The sequence below is a fragment of the Alexandromys fortis genome, unplaced genomic scaffold (assembly GCF_014885135.2).
Source record: "Alexandromys fortis isolate MF-2015 unplaced genomic scaffold, M_Fortis_MF-2015_v1.1 scaffold_8_9099976_23576923, whole genome shotgun sequence".
Taxonomy (NCBI): Eukaryota; Metazoa; Chordata; class Mammalia; order Rodentia; family Cricetidae; genus Alexandromys; species Alexandromys fortis.
The window spans coordinates 3,018,309-3,037,377 of NW_026067899.1; the positions used below are offsets into that span (position 1 = coordinate 3,018,309).

The 19,069-nt window shown below is 44.2% G+C and overlaps 1 protein-coding gene across 1 annotated transcript in view; it reads right to left on the reverse strand.

The window, feature by feature from the left end:
* Myo3b (myosin IIIB) overlaps positions 1-19,069 on the reverse strand; it is a 270,528-nt gene that overhangs the window by 158,656 nt on the left and 92,803 nt on the right. The window contains exon 8 of the mRNA XM_050123618.1: positions 8,146-8,301. Within this exon, the coding sequence (XP_049979575.1) occupies positions 8,146-8,301 (156 nt within the window). The remainder of the gene's footprint in view (positions 1-8,145; positions 8,302-19,069) is intronic.

Consider the following 19,069-nt stretch of genomic DNA (forward strand, 5'->3'; position numbering starts at 1 on the left):
GGAAGGAATGAGAGGAGGACAAGAAGTAGGAACTGGGATTGGTATGTAAAATGAAAAAAGATAATTTGTTTGTTTTCTTTTAAAAAAATAAAAGGAAGAAAAGAAAAAACATTACTTGGGTTTGGCCAGGAGTTGGTGGTGCAAGCCTTTAATCCCAGCACAAGGGAGGCAGAGGCAGGTGGATCTCTGCAATCTTGAGGCCAGCCTGGTCTACAGAGTGAGTTCCAGGACAGCAAAGGCTACACAGAGAAACCCCTGTCTTGACAACAAACAAACAAACAAAACAAACAAGCAAAACCCAACCAACCAAAATGCTTGTATCATTTAAGCGGCACAGCTTAGAGAAAACACTGGAGCAAGCAGGCTGGTTGAACAGGCAGGCCTATTTTCTTCATAGCAGGAACGTGGCTGACACCTGGTTACGCAGAAGATTGAGTGTATATTGTCTGACAACCTGGAGATCCTATGGCGCCAACCTTCCTGAATCCCCCAGTGTCCGGTATGGTTTAGACCCTCATCCTGAGCTTAGTCTCTCAGCGAATGGAACCCATCCTTATGAAGCAGGTCCTGTGCTCTTTACACCATCTACCAACAGAATCCGTCCTTATGCTTGTTAATCCTTCCTCCCTAGGCCCTTACCCTGAGCGCTGTCTCTCAGTCAATAGAACAGATGCTCATTGTAAAGGTCACAGTGCTTTGCTATTTTGCAGGGGGAGTTCCTATGTAGCTATGCCTAAGCTCTGATGTGATCATTGTCCCATGGAAACATCTCTTCAAAGTTGTGCTGGGCTTAACTGTGTAAGAGAAATAAACTGTGAGGTCAGACTCTAGAAGTTTTGACGCAGCACCTGCTAAACAGACCCCAGCTTCATTCCTCACCTCATGTGGTAGAGCAGGACAAGGGGCAAAGAAGATGTAGTATGATTAATAAAAACCCAGAGACAGATATCGGGGTTCAACCTGAAGGTCAGAAAAGCAAAACAGCCAGCCACTATCTGAAACGGCGATCCTGCCTCCAGGAATCTCCGAATGAGACTGTGTCGGTGTCTCAGAGCTGTCTCCTCCATCTAATATTCCTCTCTACAGCTGGGATTAAAGGAAGGCACCACTACTGCCTGGTTTCTATGGCAGACTAGTGTGGCTGCTGGGATTAAAGGTATGTGCCACCACTGCCTGGTCTGTAAGGCTGACCAGGGCGGTTGTTTTACTCTCTGATCTTCAGGCAAGCTTTATTTATTAAAATACAAATGAAATATCACTACAAGAAGAGAGGAGATGAGGAAGAGGACCCAGGCTCAATGACCATGGCCGAAGGCCTCTATAATTACGGACAGAGACCATCACTTATCACCATAGTCAGTGGTTGCAAACAGTGAGGCAAGCATCACTCAAGACTGAGGAGAGAGTCTGTGATATCAAGTCATCCATCCAGATCACTCCCACTTCAGTATACCCCGGATTCAGGGTCAAAGAGAACGGGCCATCTCGTTTGACTATACTATACAACCCCACAACAAGCTGGAGACAAACCAGCACAGCTCCCCCATGGGACTCTATTCTATCACTTCTGTGAGTCAAATACAGACACTGAAACTAGATACCAGTCGAGTTCAGAGCCCATGGCTCCATGATCTACATGTTGACCCAATAACTTATAACTTCAAGCAAGTACACAGACTTAAAAAGAGAAAACTGTTTGAGCAGAAATAGTTATAATAACTGCCTATTTTTCACCTACGCAATTTTGACCATAATTCTAATAAGTTGGCATTGTGTTATCAATCATATTAAAGAGTATTTGATAATATTTCTACTTTCTCTAGACAGCAGCAAGGGTAAGTGACAAAAAGCAGAAAATTAACTATAGTTCATTCTCATAGGGGAGCAAGAGGGGGGGTGATACTAATTATATCAAGGTACAGATTTATTTCTTCTCTGTCGGGCAGATAGGAAGATATTTAGCTTCTGTGTGGGGAACATCCGTAGCATTTTATGGGATCATTCAGGAGGTTTTCATTTACATGAGAACCAGGAGCCCACGGGCATATGGATACACAGTGTACACATGTGTGTATATGCACATACATGTTTGCAAGACTGACTGGGAAAAGCTTGGCAGGAAAGTAGTGAGAAATCCATTTTTAAAGGTCACCACGGCAAGCAGAAAAGAAATCAGAACAACCGAAGCCATTGTTTTAATCAGCCTCGGGCAATTTACAAGAGTAGAACCCAAAAGCCATTAAGCATAACAGGGAAAAATAGCTGTTACTAAATTCTCCTAGCAAATAATACTTAGAGTAGACCTTTGTCAGCTCAGCAAGCCCCTTGCCACCTACAGGGGCAGGACACACTAGAGCTTGTCATTTTTCTGAGGCTCACAGCTGAGGTCATGGTCACAGTGCAGCCACCCAGGGCCTTTCCTGCCTCCATCACATTCCAGAGAGCGGTTTTCTCTCCCAGTGACTCTTGTGAAGTGGTAAGACTTACCTTTGTAAGTCTACCGCTCTGATCTAATGTGGAGAGGCTGCATGCTGGACCACAGTGATAAATTCACGGGTTTGCAAAGTAGATTTGGGAAAGAAGACATTTTGAAGGTCAGGGAAACAGGGACTGATGTCACCGAAAAATTAAATGGTTTAAAAGCATCCCTGATGAATTATGAGACACAGAGGCCTTAAATTGTTGTCTATAGATGCTGAGAAATTCTTACCTCCTTTGAGAGAGTATACATCGTATATTCTTAACTGTTGTGCCTAAATTAGATATATGTCATGGTAAAATTGTAAACTATTGGGAAAACTTAAGTTCCCTTGAAGGGCTAAATGTACACCATTATCAGGTCACGGATTGACACTGACCAACTCTCAATAATACAGTATTACTCCTGTATTTCCACAGGACTGTACAGACAGAATCCTAAAGCTAGATGTGGGCACAGATCTGGGTATAAAGGGAGTGAACCAGGATTGCCCCAAGTGCTGGCTTTCCATAAAGCTGCTGTGTTTAGAACTATTGTTTACACACTAAGATGGGCCTCACGTCACAAGCCCTCCTCCACACTTGGTGCGCCTTCTGCTGCTTTGTAAACCGCATGGTTCTCCTATACATTTGAATGCTGGTCTTATCTGCTTATTATAACCCAGAGGATCACCTCACCACAGAATCTTGATTCAGCACTGCCCTCTACCTGCTAAGAGTCCTTGGTATTCAAGGGGGATACTGAGGCAGATTGTCCTTTTGAGTAAGAGATGTGTTAGGAGAGTTGGTAAGACCTCCCGAAGACAGCATGATAGGAGTTCTGAGACTAATTCAGGCTTGCAAGGCAAAGTTGGGGGTTCCTTCTTAGGTTTCAGAGAAGAAAGTCCCATATCATGCAATTGAAGACTACCCCATAGTACCCGCACCCAGGTTGATTCCTGGGCAGTAGGGGAGAGGGAAAGGTTTGGTCCTTTAGTTAATGAGTGTCCATCATATGGAATGTGTTATCTCTGGTTCCTGATTGCTTGGGGTCTCTGGGATGGGGAAGGGAGGATTTCAGGTCCCAGGCAGCCTCTCTGTAAAGTGCCTACCATTTCCATGTAGCAGTGGGATTTATAGAGTCAGCTAGGAGGGAACAAGGCTGCTGCTGCTGAGCATAAGCTGTGTAAGCCCTAAGCCAAACTTAGCTCCATTTGATCACCGTGCCAGGGACTGTGATCTTTCTGCGCCCCTCTGCCGTGCCAACCTTGGTCTCCCTAACCTACCTCCCTGTGTAGCATCCACACTCCTCCTCCTCAGCACCTGACTCCTTTTGCTTTCTGCTTCCTCTGTTATCGCTTGTACCTGATGGTCCTCCACAGGCCAACGCTTTAGAAGTGTGTATTTCTCTCGCACTGAAGTTTTCCATGTCTAAGGTGAACAAAGGCTGGAAAGGCAGAAGGGAGCAGGATACACAATCCCCCCACCCTCAGAGTGAGATACAGAAGGTAACGCTGGGCAATAACACTGTGGATAAGTAGTTATCTCCGTCATGATGAACAGACAGGATCGACACTCAAGAGTATAGGAGCAAGGCTAGGCATCATGCGGCATTGGTCACAATGCAGCAGAAAGTGCACCAGGCATGGAGAAGGGCCTGAGTTGTGAGGCCATCTTAGCTCTTGTGGGTCTAAACAGTAGCTCTTCTGCATGCAGCAGCTTTATGGGAATCCAGTGCTTGATGGGATCCTCTGCCCGTAAACCAAAATCCATATCTAGATTTAGCTACAGAGACAGCTATGTAGAAGTAGTGTTATAGTATTGAGATGGGTCAATATGTGTCTCCAGTCTTGCTGCCACTCCATTGTACTCTCTGCTATCAGAACAATCTAGAACACATCCCTGCCTGGAACTCTTCAGCGGCCCTCTCTATCTAAGGCACAAGTCTGAGGTGCTCGTGTCTATGGACCTGATCTCTCCTTACTTCCTCCCTCCTTCCTGACCCACACAAAGCTCCAAGGCTGCCAGATGATTCACATAATTCCCCCTTCTCCAGCCCAGGTCCCCCCTCCCTCTCTCAGTAGCTTCCTTCCTGTCCATCTTCTATTTGATCTTCAGGATACTGTTCAAGGTCCATCACCCTGCCAGTTATGATTTTCGAAAAAAAAGAGAAGAACCAAGCACAATGGAGCTGAGATGGTAAGCCCCCGCTCTTTTTCTGCAATGCTGGTCCTGTAGCAGGTAGGGACATGTGAAGCCATTGGCTCTGCCAGAGTTACACCCTAGCTCAGCCACTTCCTGGAGAAGTCCCTTGATTTTTCTCTTTAATGTCTTCCCCAGACATCCCAAGCCCAGGCTAACTTAGGTACCCCTTCCCAGGGACATGGTGGGGGAGCACAGGCTTTCCTTATCCCTATACTTCTGCTCTTATCTCAGTGGTCCTCAGCCTTCCGAATGCTGCAATCCTTTAGTGCGGTTCTTCATGGTGTGCTGACCCCAACCACAAAATTGCTTTTGCTGCTATTTCATAAGTGTAATTTTGCTACCGTTGTGAATTGTAATGTAAGTGTTTTTGGAGCTAGAGGTTTGCCAAAGGGGTCACAGCCCACAGACTGAGAACCACTGTTTTCTCTGATTCCTGTCTGCGCGGCACAAAGGCTATTAGCATTTATCAGGAACCAGATCTGGTTTGCCTGTGGAGTTCCTCTGCTCAGCTTGGGGCCTGACACCTACACATGTAAATGTCTCTACAGAGAATAAATGAATAAATTTGATTTGGGGTAAGAGATGGAAATCAATATTTTTAACCTTTAGTGCCTCCTTACTATTTATTTCCATGATCTTCTTTGATAAGGTAAAGAGGTTTTCACAGCTGAAGGGCATGGGAAAGGTAATTCTTGGCTTTATGTCAAGTGGACACAGGCTAGAGTCATCCGAGAGGAGAGAACCTCAAATGAGAAAATGCCTCCATAGGATTGGACTGTAGTCAAGTCTTGAGGGTGTTTTCTTAATTAGTGACTGATGGGGGGGGGGGGCAGCTCAGTGAATGGTGCCATCCCTGAGCTGGAGGTTTGAGGAAGCAGGCTGAGCAAGTCACAAGGACCAATCCAGTAAGCAGCACCCCTCCATGGCCTCTGCACCAGTTCCAGCCCCCAGGTTCCTGCCCTGTTTGAGTACCTGTCCTCAGTGCCTCTGATGACGAACAGTGACAATGAGGAGTAAGTAAAATAAACCCTTTCCTCCCCCAAGTTGGCTTGGGTAGTAGAGTTTCATCAGAACAATAAAAATCCTAAGACTACAGTATTGTAAAGAAATGAAGGACTCCAAACAGACTATGCACAGATATTTCGTCTATGCCAACATTCATTGGCAGTTGACACTGTAGTTAGAGCCATACTAACCTTTTGTGTGTAGATTCAAATCACCCTCAAAATAATCCCCGTTCTATAGAAGAAACTTCCGAAGAAGAAAAAGTTAAAGAACTTTTCCAGCAAGTGGCTGAGCTAACAGCTCAAATCTGACAGAACTGATGGTTTTAATCATCAAATCGCCCTGCCCGCTGTGTGAGCATCCTTGCCGAGAAATGAGGGGGCCATTTTCTCAATCATCTGTGCTCTCGCCTCTGTTAGTCTTTCTTTTCTCCACCTTTACTGGAAACTCACAGCTTTAGATAAATTGGCTCACCAGTCGCAAATGACAGCGGAGAGCCTTTCCTGATGGGTTCAGAAAACATCTATATAGCCAACACCTTGCCAGTTGCTAAGCGGGAGTCATGGCAGAGTAAGTGTCGATTACACTGTGGTCCCTTTGGAATTCATTTCCCTACCTCCTAAGGAAAGGGCTGTGCAACATTTTGATACATGTCTGTGAGGTTGTACTTTTTCAAATGACTGTTCAGACTATGGGGGAATGAAACTGGAGATTACAAGGACTCTGTGGGGAAAAAAACTTTGGCACCCACCAGACTTTTGACATCAAAAGACTTGGCAAAGAGAAAGAGAACTTAGGGCAATGGCCTGGGTATACTTGAACCACTGTTTTCTAAGGGGGAAAAGTGTTTAAAAGGAGATTGTAGAACTGGACAGGCAGACTTGGGCAGTAGTACTGTGCTTGGTAAGTCTAGGAGCCGTCTTAGAAGCCATTGGATAAGGGATCTTTGATCAAACCAAATGAGAAGCTGGGTTGAACCTCAACAATTGAGGGTTGTGTTTCATTAGGCTTGGTTCACAGGTATTTGTATTTTGTCTTCATTTTGGTGGTGTGTGTGACTGTGTGGAGGAGGCTCATGTTCAGAGCTAAAGGAAAGGGGGCTTTTGATTCCCTTGGCCATAAGCACCAGTTCCTACCATCTCAAAAGGGACCGAGTCACAGGAATGTCTGCATCTCTCTGCCCTGTCCCTAGCCACAGACACAGAAATGGCCCTGGGATAATAGGAAAATGTTTGCTTTGCATTATCCTAAGTGCAAACCTGTGACAATGGAGAAAATCAGCACAACACAGTCACCTTGAAATACCATCTCTGGCAAACCTGGCTTTTGCTTTTGGTTTGTAAACAGCCTTCTGCAGAATGCAGGGCTATCTCCAGGACTGACTTTGCTGTTTGATTGTCTTCACATCCGGCACTTTTAATGTTCTTTTAATAATACTGGACTGGTGTTTATCTGCATTCTGACCAGATATAAAAACCAAGTAATTGCTGGGCAGAGGAGGTTTGTTTGCAATTAATTTTTTTTTCTTAAAGAGAAACTCTGCCACCCTCTGGACAGAAATCAAAGATCTGCTTCTTAGAGATATACACAGAATAGTTTTAAAGACTTCCTCCCACTCCCTAAAAATAGACATTAAATAAGATCTGCCCTTTAAGAATCTGGGGGAAGGGGTGGGATAGAGCCATGTAGAAGAAGTCCTGGTTGCTTTAGATAGTATAGACAAAATACATGAAGAAGAAAACCAGAATATCCCTACAGATTTTTTAAAAAACTAAAGAGAGAACGGGCTCAAAGCCCATCCAAGAAAAGATCTCTGGCCTTTAACACACACTCTTTCCATGGCCTTTTGTAGAGTTCACATCTGCTCCCTGCTCCCCAATAGCCAGGTCAAGACGTCTTAACACATTTTAGCCAAGGCTGCTTTGCAGCTACAATTATACTAAATGTAACTAAATGTAATGGTTACAGTTATACTAAAGGTAACAGTAACAGTTATTCTAAATGTAACAGTTACAGTTATACTAAATGTAACTAAATGTAACAGTTACAGCTATACTAAATGTAATAATCACAGGTATACTAAATGTAACTAAATGTACCCAGTAAAGCTATACTAAATGTAACAGTTACAGCTATACTAAATGTAACAATCAGTTATACTAAATGTAACAGTTACATTTATACTAAATGTAACATTTACATTTATATTAAAGGTAACTACATTTTTAATGAATGCTAACTGACACAAGGACAATGAGATCTTAACTATTTGGCAAATTAGTCACAAGAATTCAGATAGGCAGTTTTTGAATCCTGCCTATTCATCCACAGGACGTGCTGAACGGTAAACAAATGAAACTCTGAGAAAACCCAAAGATATGGTTGTTACCATTCAAGATGTAGAGCAAAGCAAAGCATAGCCATGCCCTCCTCCCAAATACCCAAAGGAGGACTCCAGAGAGGTGCACAGAACCATACCTGGTTTTAGCAACAGGGTTCAGACGCTTCTGGTCTCGGAGCACGTTGGCCAGCTGTTTTTGCAGAAACAAAACCTTGCCTTGAGTTCCTTTAATGAACGGGTGGTCCAGGAGATGGGTGACCGAAGGCCGCTTTTCAAAATCCTTAATAAGACACCTGTTTGTAAAAAATCAACAGATAATTCAAAAGTAAAACATTTGACATTCTCTTTCCCTGGGGATACAAGAAAGAGGAATCCTGGTGGTACACTCAATCATCAACCCCAAACAGCTCTTTCCTCTGAAATATGTGCCAGAAAGTGGAAAAATTCTATTGATTTGATTAGTTAAAGAGATCAGAAACCTACTTTAGGTTGGCACAAGTACATATCAAAAGCTCAATAAATTTTACCCTCAATTTATTGTCAAGTATTTAAAACATTGGAAAAACAGAATGCTTAGAAAAATGTCCGTCTGATTTTTCATTACAGAAAAACATTTTCAAGAGAAGGAAGTTTATCTTGGGGGCATATAGGATTAAGATCTATCACCGCAATTGCTCTTATGGAGATGTTCTTATTTGGTGGTGTGCAGGGCTTGGGGTGGTTGTTTAGGAGTTTGTAAGGAAAGAAATGAACCTGCAAGGAAGAGAAAAGCCCAGCCATTGATTTCTGATGTTTTCTGGGAGAACAGAGAAGTCCAAAACAGGAAGTGACTAGCACACAATTCTGAAGAATTTTGATGGAATTCTGCAAAATGGGAACAAAAAGTCTACTCGAAATGGTAAAAACTCAGGTTCCATTTAAACCCTTCTGCACTAGATTGCTTAGAACCACACACCTAAGAATGGTTTTCTCTTTTGGATTCAGTGACCTATCTAAAGAAAACAATGATTCGATACCTGTGGCTGCTTGCTCTGTGCTAACATGGTCTTGACACACGGAAATCTCTAGTGAGGTGGAACCTGATGAATACCACTCCAGTTACCCTCGTCCTTCTATTCTGAGTAGCTGCCCTGAGTCAGAGGAGGAAATTTCAGCATCCTTCAGTTTCAAGCTAGCACTGGAGACTCGGGATAAATACAGAATGCCCTTCTGCCCACTCAATGTCAGCGACAGCTGAGCTTTTCCCCACAGAGGCATGCCAGCAGCAGCCCGAGCGCCCTGACAGTCAGAAGCAGTCAGGACCTTCTGAGCATCTTGGACAGAGCATTTAAGCTGCATCCTTCATGGCAATCCCCAGTTGTCAGGTTTACACAGAGCTTCAAGCTTTGCAGTTTTCACTTCAAAACCCTTTCCCATCCCTCCTCACCTTCTAGTCCCAAGGACTCGGGGACTTTCCTGGGTCAGCTTGTTTGAGGATGGCAGGGGGCTGCTAAAAGCAGGGCTTGCAGCTAGAAAAGCCAACCGCACCCAGAGCATCTCCAAACGGATGCCCACAAGACTATAAATACACCTCCACTTCGCCACAGGGAGAAATCAATCATTTGACTTTTATTGGTCCAGGGTGGTTTGTATAGCCTATTATTTTTCCTAGCAACAATACAAAATCAGCACACATGTTTACAAAAGACAGCTCTTTTGTAATCCAGTCTTCCCTGGATTCCATGTATACTCATGTGTCTGTGTGATTGTCAAAGGGAAACACATTTGAGTTACTGTTTAGTAAGAAAAGGAGGAACTCAGGAGGGCTATCTGTTTGGCAATTCCGGTGATGTTCTTCCCTCCTGGCTTAAGTGTGGAATATAAAATCCCTAAAATAAAATAGGCATATGCCTCCTGAGGGCTGATGAAGATAGGCCTAGATCCTCAGAATGGGGGTAGGATGGAAATCCAGGATCCACCCAATGGCTCAACAGTCATTGCCCTGGCAAAGGACTCAAGTTCTGACTCCAGCACCTACATCGGGTTGTTTGCCACTGGCTATAACTCCAGCTCCTGGGGATCCAACACCCTCTTCTGGCCCCATCAGGCACCTCACATGGTCATAAAACAAACAAACAAAAAAATCACAAACACACAGACACAAATATGTATCTCCTTTGAGGAAGTAAAGGAAAGGTAAAATAGAGACCCCTTCCTTGCCAGGTAACTGCTGCCAGTGCTTCACACACAGAGACTCATGGCCAAAGCCAAACATGGACTAAGTGACAACATAAAATAGTTTACGGCACATGAAATGGGCAGTGAGCATCATGTATCTCCACCTTCCTCCCGGGACAGATGTTCAGAGGAGGCCTTTGGGAGAGGTGTGCCTGCAGACAGAGTCTTTGGATAGCCTTAGAGAACCTGTCCCTAGCTGTTGATGGTAGGACATCTGTGTCGTACCATGTTAGCATCTACCTGCAAAGCAGGGCTTCCAACTAGTGATAAGATCATCCACTGTCCTGGAGAAGCTTTGCTTTAGATCACAGAGTGGGTATGAGGAAGGCGTGGAGACTGAAGGGAGGAAGCTAGGTGAGGAGCCAACAACCCAGGAATCTAAGAGATGGTGGGCACAGCACCCGGGAAAATGGTGAGTCTGTCTTTTCAGTAAGACTGGAGTGGGTGGAACGCCACACCACGGAAGCAACAGAAGAGACACTGAGTGTGCTTGGGAGGAATGTTAAACAGCACGGTGACGCATCCAGCTGCACGGGAAGGATTTTTAGGAGAAGGACAAGAAGACCTTGAGAGCACAGCCTTCATTTGCAAACAGCCCTGCGTACCTTGTTCTCAAAGAGGCAAACCCCAAATCTGAAAGGGAGCTGTTATTATATAGAAAGACAGAGGCAAAGGCTCTGTCTGCTAGATAACGGGACCTCATCTCATTCCATTTGCTCAGCAAACATTTATTAGGCTACACCAGAATTAAATGAAATGAACTAGTGCATGAACAATTATGATGTTTATTCTCAAGCACCTACAGTAGATTTAATTGGTAAGATGGAAAGACTAGAGAAACATAGGAAACAGTAAAATCTGGTGTTTGCTTACATTTTTAGGAAGAAAACAAATAACAGAGAAACACTAGGCAAGACAGTGCATGCCTGTCATCTTGGCACTTGGGAGGAGACAGAAAGGCATTGGAAGTAAAAGGTTATTTTCAGAATGTTAGTCACTTCCAGGTCAGCCTGGATCACATGAGATCCTGTCACAAAAAAGACCAAAACAAACAAAAACAGAAATACAGGGTTTCACAGCCATTAGGATCAAGATTTTCTATTTGCATGTGTGTGTGGGAGGGGAGGTTGTATGTACATATTCCTCTGTGTATGTGTGTGTGTGTTCATGTGTGTACATGGGTGTGTGTGTGCGCATGTGTATGGAGGCCAAAGGTCAACCTTAGGTGCCTTCCACACTTGTTCTCCATCTTATTTTTTGAGACAGCTCTCTCAGTGAACCTGGAACTCACTGACTGGGTGGACAAGCTGGCCAATGAGAGCTAGGTATTCACCTTCTCAGCTGACCACTACTCCAACCCTGGATGTTAGCTGTGTGCCCATATTTATGTGGGTGCTAGGGATTCAAACTTGGGTCCTCGTGTCTGTTGAGGCAGGAAATTTGCCAAATGAACAATCTCCTCAAGCCCCAATTTTCTTTTCTTTGGGTTTGCTTTCTTGTTTTTAAATCAGAGTTCTTTATGCAACCCAAGATGACCTTAAAGCTCTCAATCCCCCCGCCTCAGCTTCAAGACAACAAAGACTTCCAGACTACAGGCATGCACCATGACACCTGGCCGAGATTTTCTATTCTAATCTCACTTTAGAATGTGAAGAACCTGAGGTCATCCTGTTAGTGATGAGGCCCTGAGCCAACTCCCATAGGAGAACCCTTTCTCCTCTGTGGTGTTAAAAATGGCAAGCTACGATGTGCCAACCACTACAGTTGGGAGGGGTGTATTGTGAGAGATCTCTCTTTATGGGAGAATTCCTGGAGCTGGCAAGACCTGAGCAAGGCTTGAGGGAACGAGAATGAATTAGACGATGGGGAAAAGGCAGAAGGAATTTCTAGGTGGAGAAACACCAGTCAGCACAACATACAGCACTAGCCAAGGGGTGTGGGCAGTGACTAGGAAATCATCAGAACGTGCACCTTCACCTTCCAAGCTGCCACTTTTCACCACCTTAGGGCAATGATTGTCTTTTGACCCTTCACCAACTCTACGGAATAATCATTATTGCATAAGACTTTGAAGAGTGATGTCTTACTCTTCTTGCTCAAGATTTTCAGCCCATCATTTCCAAGCATAAGGTTAGTGGATGAAGACAAAACTGACTATCAAAATGGGTAGGAACCCCAGAGAGTTTCTGTGACCTTTTCACAAGACTGAGTGATATGGGAAGTTCTTCTGTATATGTGTTGCTTTATTGGTTAACGAATAAAGAAGCTACTTTGGCCTGTGATAGGGCAGAATAGAGTTAGATGGGAAAACTAAAGTGAATGCTGGGAAAAAGTAGGTGGAGTCTGTGGGAAGCCGTGTAGCCGCTGCAAGAGACAGTGCTGGACGGTGGACAGAACCTTACCAGTAGGCCACAATCACGTGGCGATACACAGATTAATAGAAATGGGTTGATTTAATATATAAGAGCTAGCTAGAAAGATGCCTAAGCTATTGGCTAAACAGTGATTTAATTAACACAGTTTCTGTGTGGTTATTTTGGGTCATGGCAGCTGGGAAACGAATGAGTGGCCTCTGCCAACAAGGGAGGTTTCTCTCAGACTTAGAGGGCAAACAGGAAAAACTAAGAAACTGAAAGGTTTTTGTTCATTTCAAGAGTATTTGTTAAATCAAAGATTGCAATGTCTCATTGCAGACTATATTCCCTATGCAGGGCCTAAGCAGGGTTTACAAAGGGATGTGTAATGCATGGATCTCTGACAAGGGACATGGGAACTGTCAGTGAAAGCTAAGTTAAAGTGCTAGCCATGTAAGTATTCAATCAGAGAGAGACAGAGACAGACAGAGATGGGGAAGAGATTTAAAGAAGAAACGAAATAGTTTCCTGGTAACCAAGTAAGTTTGGGATTTCATAAGGTGTTTGACTATACTAAACGTTTTGGGGTGGGATTTTTTTTTTTTTTTTGAGCATTGGAATTTTTAAATTTATTTTCTTTGAATCAATGTTTCCAAGCTTACTTGGCCATAGACATTTTTTTTAAGATTTATTTATTATGTATACAACATTCTGCCTCGATGTATGCCTGCACGCCAGAGGAGGGTGCCAGATCTCAGTACAGATGGTCGTGAGCTACCATGTGGTTGCTGGGAATTGAACTCAGGGCCTCTGGAAGAGCAGCCAGTGCTCTTAACCTCTGAGCCAACTCTCCAGCCCTGACCATAGACATTTTTTAAATTTATTTTTATTTTATGCTAATTGGTGTTTTGCTTCCATATATATGTGTGTAAGGGTGTCAGAAGCTCTGGAACTGGAGTTATAGAAAGTTGTAAGATGCCATGTGGGTGCTGGGAATTGAATCAGGGTCCTATGGAAGAGCAGTCAGTGCTCTTAACCACTGAGCCATCTCTCCAGCCCTCATAGATATGTTTTCTTTTTCTCTTTCCCATTTTCCTGCTGTTAGTGGACAATATATATCACAGATTCCATCTTGGAAGTTCTGTCGTAACTTAGATTAGAGCTGTATCTTTAGGATGAGGGCCAGAGATGAGTTCCCCCTTGCAGATCAAGGCAAGATCTGCTAGTCCCTAATGGTCACTGTACCTGGGGTAGCCATGAGCTACTATTTCCTAGAGGGAAGAGTCTCAAACTAGGGATATGCTGGGCCCTAGTCAGTTCTTCTCAGAGTCTTTCACTAAAGGAAAAATAAAATTGAACAGGAACTGACTTCAGGGAAACTAAATCCTAGGTAAAATCTTTCATAAATGTGTTCTTTTAGTCTATTTTTTCTTTCTTTTTTTAAAAATTATATTTAGATGTGTGAGATGAGGGCACTCAAAGTAAAGTGCAATAAAATCATATTTATATTCTGAACAGTAAGAGGTTTACAAGGCCACAGTTGACAGTTTGAATATGATAGAAAAACCCGCCGGAAGGAAATGGAGCAAGCTGCAGCCTTGAAAGAAATCCATTCAGTGCCTGATGTGAAATTCGAGTACTTTCCATCATGTTTTCTTGGCTAAAGATTAATTCTCAGAATGCATTTGTGTTCCCACATTAAACACGGGCTGTTGCTGCCCTGGAGATGCAGCTGCCTTGTCCCTGTAACCTGACATTTCATGACTGAAACCCCAGATGCCTGTACAGGAAGAATCAAGAGTCACCCATAAATAAACACACTTGATATAGAGCAGCTGAAAAGGCAAAACTAAAAATATTGATGAGCTTGGAAAAAAAATAAAAAGAAAAAACCAGGAGGAGGGCAATCGCCACCCCACACTGGGGTCGTGCTAACACAAAACCCAGGTCTCCATCTCCTCTCATTTCTTTGTCCATATTTTGTCTTTCGTCCTGTCTGCTGCCTTCTTAAGGCTTGCTACTTAGATGAAGTGTCCCCGTTGGTACAGGACACCCAAATACTGTTCATCTGAGCAAACACTTCTTGGGCCCATGACTCGCTTTGCTGCCACGCGGTTCCTATCATCGCCACACAGAAGCCTGACTGGCAAGAGGAGAGAAACCCTCCTGAGGATGTGGTAATTACACGCTGAGCGGAACAGCCCACGGTGCTCTGTCTTGGAAGAAAATTTCCGTTCTGAAGAACAAGACTGACGGGCAGAGGAATTTCCCCAAAGGGACTAACGTCTTAAAGAGGTGGGGGCGGTGATACTGTTTATATGATCTTAGTGAACCACCCCCTCTCTATGTGCTCTCACCTCAAAGGAAAGAAAAACAGGACTTGTCCTGTAGCCAAATACAAGTGACCATGGTCCAGATCACAGGTTTCTCTAAATACCGTGTTCTGATGTGGTAATAGTTTCAGCAAGCTTTATAATGAGACAAGGAAAATCACAAATCAAGATGCTTTTCAAATATCTTCCAGGAGGTGTCATGTAGGTGAGTCACAGCGACATGGTGGTCATACTCCTCTGGCCTCAGATGCTGCCCAGGGACATTAGCTTGGGGTTGAGAGGACCTAGTGGTTCATTAAGTTAATGCATCCCAAAAGGTTTCACAGATGGCCACAAGAATGTTAGGTCACACTCAGACACACTCAGAGGGAGATGGCAGCTCTTAAAGGACCCAAGATAGCTGGGCGGTGGTGGCACATGCCTTTGATCCCAGCACTCTGGAGGCAGAGAGAGGTGATCTCTGAGTTCAAGGCCAGCTTGATCTACAGACTGAGTTGCAGAACAGCCAGATAAAATAATTTAATTTGTACCTGGGTCCTAGACCTGCAACATCCCAAACTTTCCACACTGACTGATGTTCTTATCAGTTAATCAGCCTTTCCAGTCCCAGCCTCTGGGAACATTTGTCCACATAAACACGGAACTTCCTAAACAGTCTGTTGAAGCATTTAAATGATACATTCAATGACAAAACCCATTATTCTCCCAAGCATGGGGTATTTTTAAAAACATTGGGGCAATGATATGCATTAAGTCAGGTGTTGAGGACAAATCTAACCCTCCTGGAGCTATGCAGTGACAGATGAGTTTTACTTAGAGTCAATGAGCTCCTGTTTTTTATTTATATATTGGACACAGGAATGTTGTGGAGGATAAATAAGGTAATGGTTATACATTGCTCACTATACAGTAACCACTCAATATATCCTGGTTCTGTAGTCAGCCGCTATACTGAGTGATTGGCAGAAGAAGGTAGTTACGGCACACCCGACAAGCAGGAGTTATACATATAGGTCTTAGTCTATACTCCAACCTGTACTGCCGTGACAATATTTAGAGTAAGCAGATGAAAACAAAAAGAACTTTATCTTCCCACAGTCCTAAAGACTGTCAAATCCAAGATCGAGACATGAACAAGAAGGTTCATGTCTGTGATGAAGAAGGTCGAAGAATGTTCTCTGCTTCCAAAATGGTTTCCCCAAAGGAAGGATGCCTCAGGCTCACATAGCAGAAGGCAATTCATTCATGGGGAAGGACCCCTCGTGACCTGATGCCCCTACCATCTGAACGCGTTCTCAGTGCCTGTGTTTTGGAGGAAGCCATTGGACCATAACACCAGTTTGTCTTTAGTGTTAGGGTCTGCTGTCTCCTAACTAACCCCCCCTAACTGAATCGGTCCAGGGTTATACAAACCTGTCTTGAGTTCAGTCAGATGGGTAATTAATTTGTTTCTTTCCATGTGACTCCCATTCTTGAGGACAAAATTTCTGTTTGACTACTAGTAGATGTCCTTAAGCAGAATTTGTGACATTTGGGGGACAGGAGACATTTTGGGTCTGACAATTCAGCAAAAAGAAAAATCCTTGATGTTTTCAAGTTCAAGTGTTTGGGGACTCTTGCTTTTGAATGTCTGGGTCATTTCTTTGATTTAAAAATCAATTTCTATTTTGACAAACAGTCATGGTCGGCTTCTTAGCACAGACGTCAGTGCCTGGGGACATCTGAATTGTATTCTTTCCCTTGATCCCACTTGCCACCCTGCCCTGACTTTAATCCATAACTCTCATTTGTATGCATTTTACCTCTGAGGGCAGGGAACAGATAATACTTAGGCAATCGCTAAAAATAACCGAACAACCAGCTCCCCGGGGAAAGGCAAGCACTTGCCTAGGACTACCCAGGACTGAGGCAGGGGTTTCCAAAAGAAACATATGTATCTGGGGTAACACCACCTCACACACATGAAATAGCCAAAGGGCTAGGTAAAACTGACATCACGTTCCTTCATAAACATGTATGTTAGGCGGGGGCCATGAAAAGCATTTCAAGTGCTTGAGGGCAGAGGTGCCTAGGGTCAGACATTTGCTTTCATAGAATTTGGAAACAAAGGCAGAATAAATGGATCAGAAATTGTAATTCAAGACTGAAGAGTCCAGGGCCTGTCATAACCCCGACTCTAGCAGTGAGGACAAGTGTTTGACATGAGAGGTGACTTTTTTTTTAAATAAATTTTTAAAAAAAGGATTAAAAAAAAAATTAAAAACAATCCTGGAACTGGCTCTATAGACCAGGCTGGCCTCAAACTCACAGAGATCCGCCTGCCTCTGCCTCCCGAGTGCTGGGATTAAAGGTGTGAACCACCACCGCCCAGCAGAATGTTGACATTCTTAAAGGACGGAATGGACACTGAGAGGAAGTGCAAGGGAGAGACAGATGAAGGGCTCAAGAGTCCCCTGTGGGGGCCCATGGATGTCTTCGCTTTAGGAGACAAACTGACAACATGGTAGAGAGAGTTAGTTGGTGGAGAGAATGGGGCTCCTTTCAGGAAGGACACGGTTTGAACAAACGCCAGTCTTTGTTGGAAAGCGGTCCCTCAGTCCCTTCACTCTGCCTTCGCCCTAGCAGGGCACACGACTGATTTTTTTTTTAATACTTTATCTTGTTCCAGAAATAATGTAAGGACAAAATATGTGCTTAAATATACAAAGATATGTTCAATAAGGCAACATAGAAATAATATAAGCCAAGGGAAAAAATGCTAAAGCAATGGAAAAATTCAGTCAGAAAAATAGGGACAAAATTACCAAATAAATCACTTTATTGAGGGTGGGCACAAATTTGGCTCCCAGCACCCTAGGAGACAATGTGGAAGGGGAAACCTTCGTTCTATGTGTCTCAGCCTCTGTGACTTGTGAGCAGCCCAGCTCCTCCTATGACTACACTGAGAGATGAACATTGGTAAAGAGAATGAGGAAAATATATTTCAATTTTTCACAGAGATGTATAATTATGAGCCTGCAGTGTGCTGAAAACCACAGCTCTGTGATGAACATGGCCACATAATCCATAAGGCTGCTTCTTACAACACTCTCCAATCCTGGGGCATGCTTGGAACCATGGATGGCCAAGACAGAGCTCCCTGTCTTAATCTGGGGATAACTCTGCCAGAGAGTTGGTGGGCCTTTCCAGGCTTGGGTCCCCATGTTCCCAAGCTGTAGACTTCTATGCTCAGCCGCTAGCACTGATGGAGTCATGGCAAGGCTGTTGCCAACACTTGTTCTAATCATTGCAAAGGGCGAAAAGAAGATTCTAGAAAGAGTTTAGCCCATGGGTAGAAAGCCGCTCAAAGAAAGGAATAACTAAGACCAAAGGAGAGAGCAGGGGCAGGGGAGTGGGGGCAGAGCATGACACCACACTGCAAAAGTGGTCTGAAAACAGTATAACAAATGCAGCCACCAGGGGCTTCGGCCACCAGTGGGGAGCTCCGTCCACAGAACGTAATGCATGGTGGGGGCGGGGAGCTTGGTAAAGAGCTGTGAGGGCCCACAGCTGCAGTGGTCCTGGCGCCACCTACACCCACACTCCACGCTCCTCTTTTGATGCATGCTCTTTTGGTGACGATGGACTAAACACTTCTCTGGCCGATTGCCAACTCCATGGCTCTATGGATGGTAAAAGCGTAAAACTGGGGGAAATGAAGCAGCCTGGTTTCCATAACAGCCTAACTGCTACTGAAAAGCCGGGGCAGTGCGGCGGGGAGAGGGGGGTGTCAGATAATAGGTAGTTGTCAAAGTTCTAGGCAAATCAGCATTTTGCGCAGCTATTGGCTGCCTCCCTTAGTAGTCCTGAGGACGCAGACCACCACCGCCGAGCCTGTCACCTGCTAGCCCTTCTGCCCAACTTCCGAGCCAAAACTTTTCAAAGGACAATGCATTATAGGACCCCCCAGTGATTCCTGTTGCTGATCTCTGGGAAAATGGTTCTTCCTCTGGACGCTGCCACCCAGAGCAGCCAGGAAGCACTTCCGTGTACTCTTGCAACAGAAAGAAGTAACCCCCACCCGCTGGGTTGTCAATCCAGTGCCCTGTGTGAGCATCACATTTGTGCAAGAGAAAATAATTTTTTTTCCTTTTTTTAGGCAAGGGTCTGAATAAAGA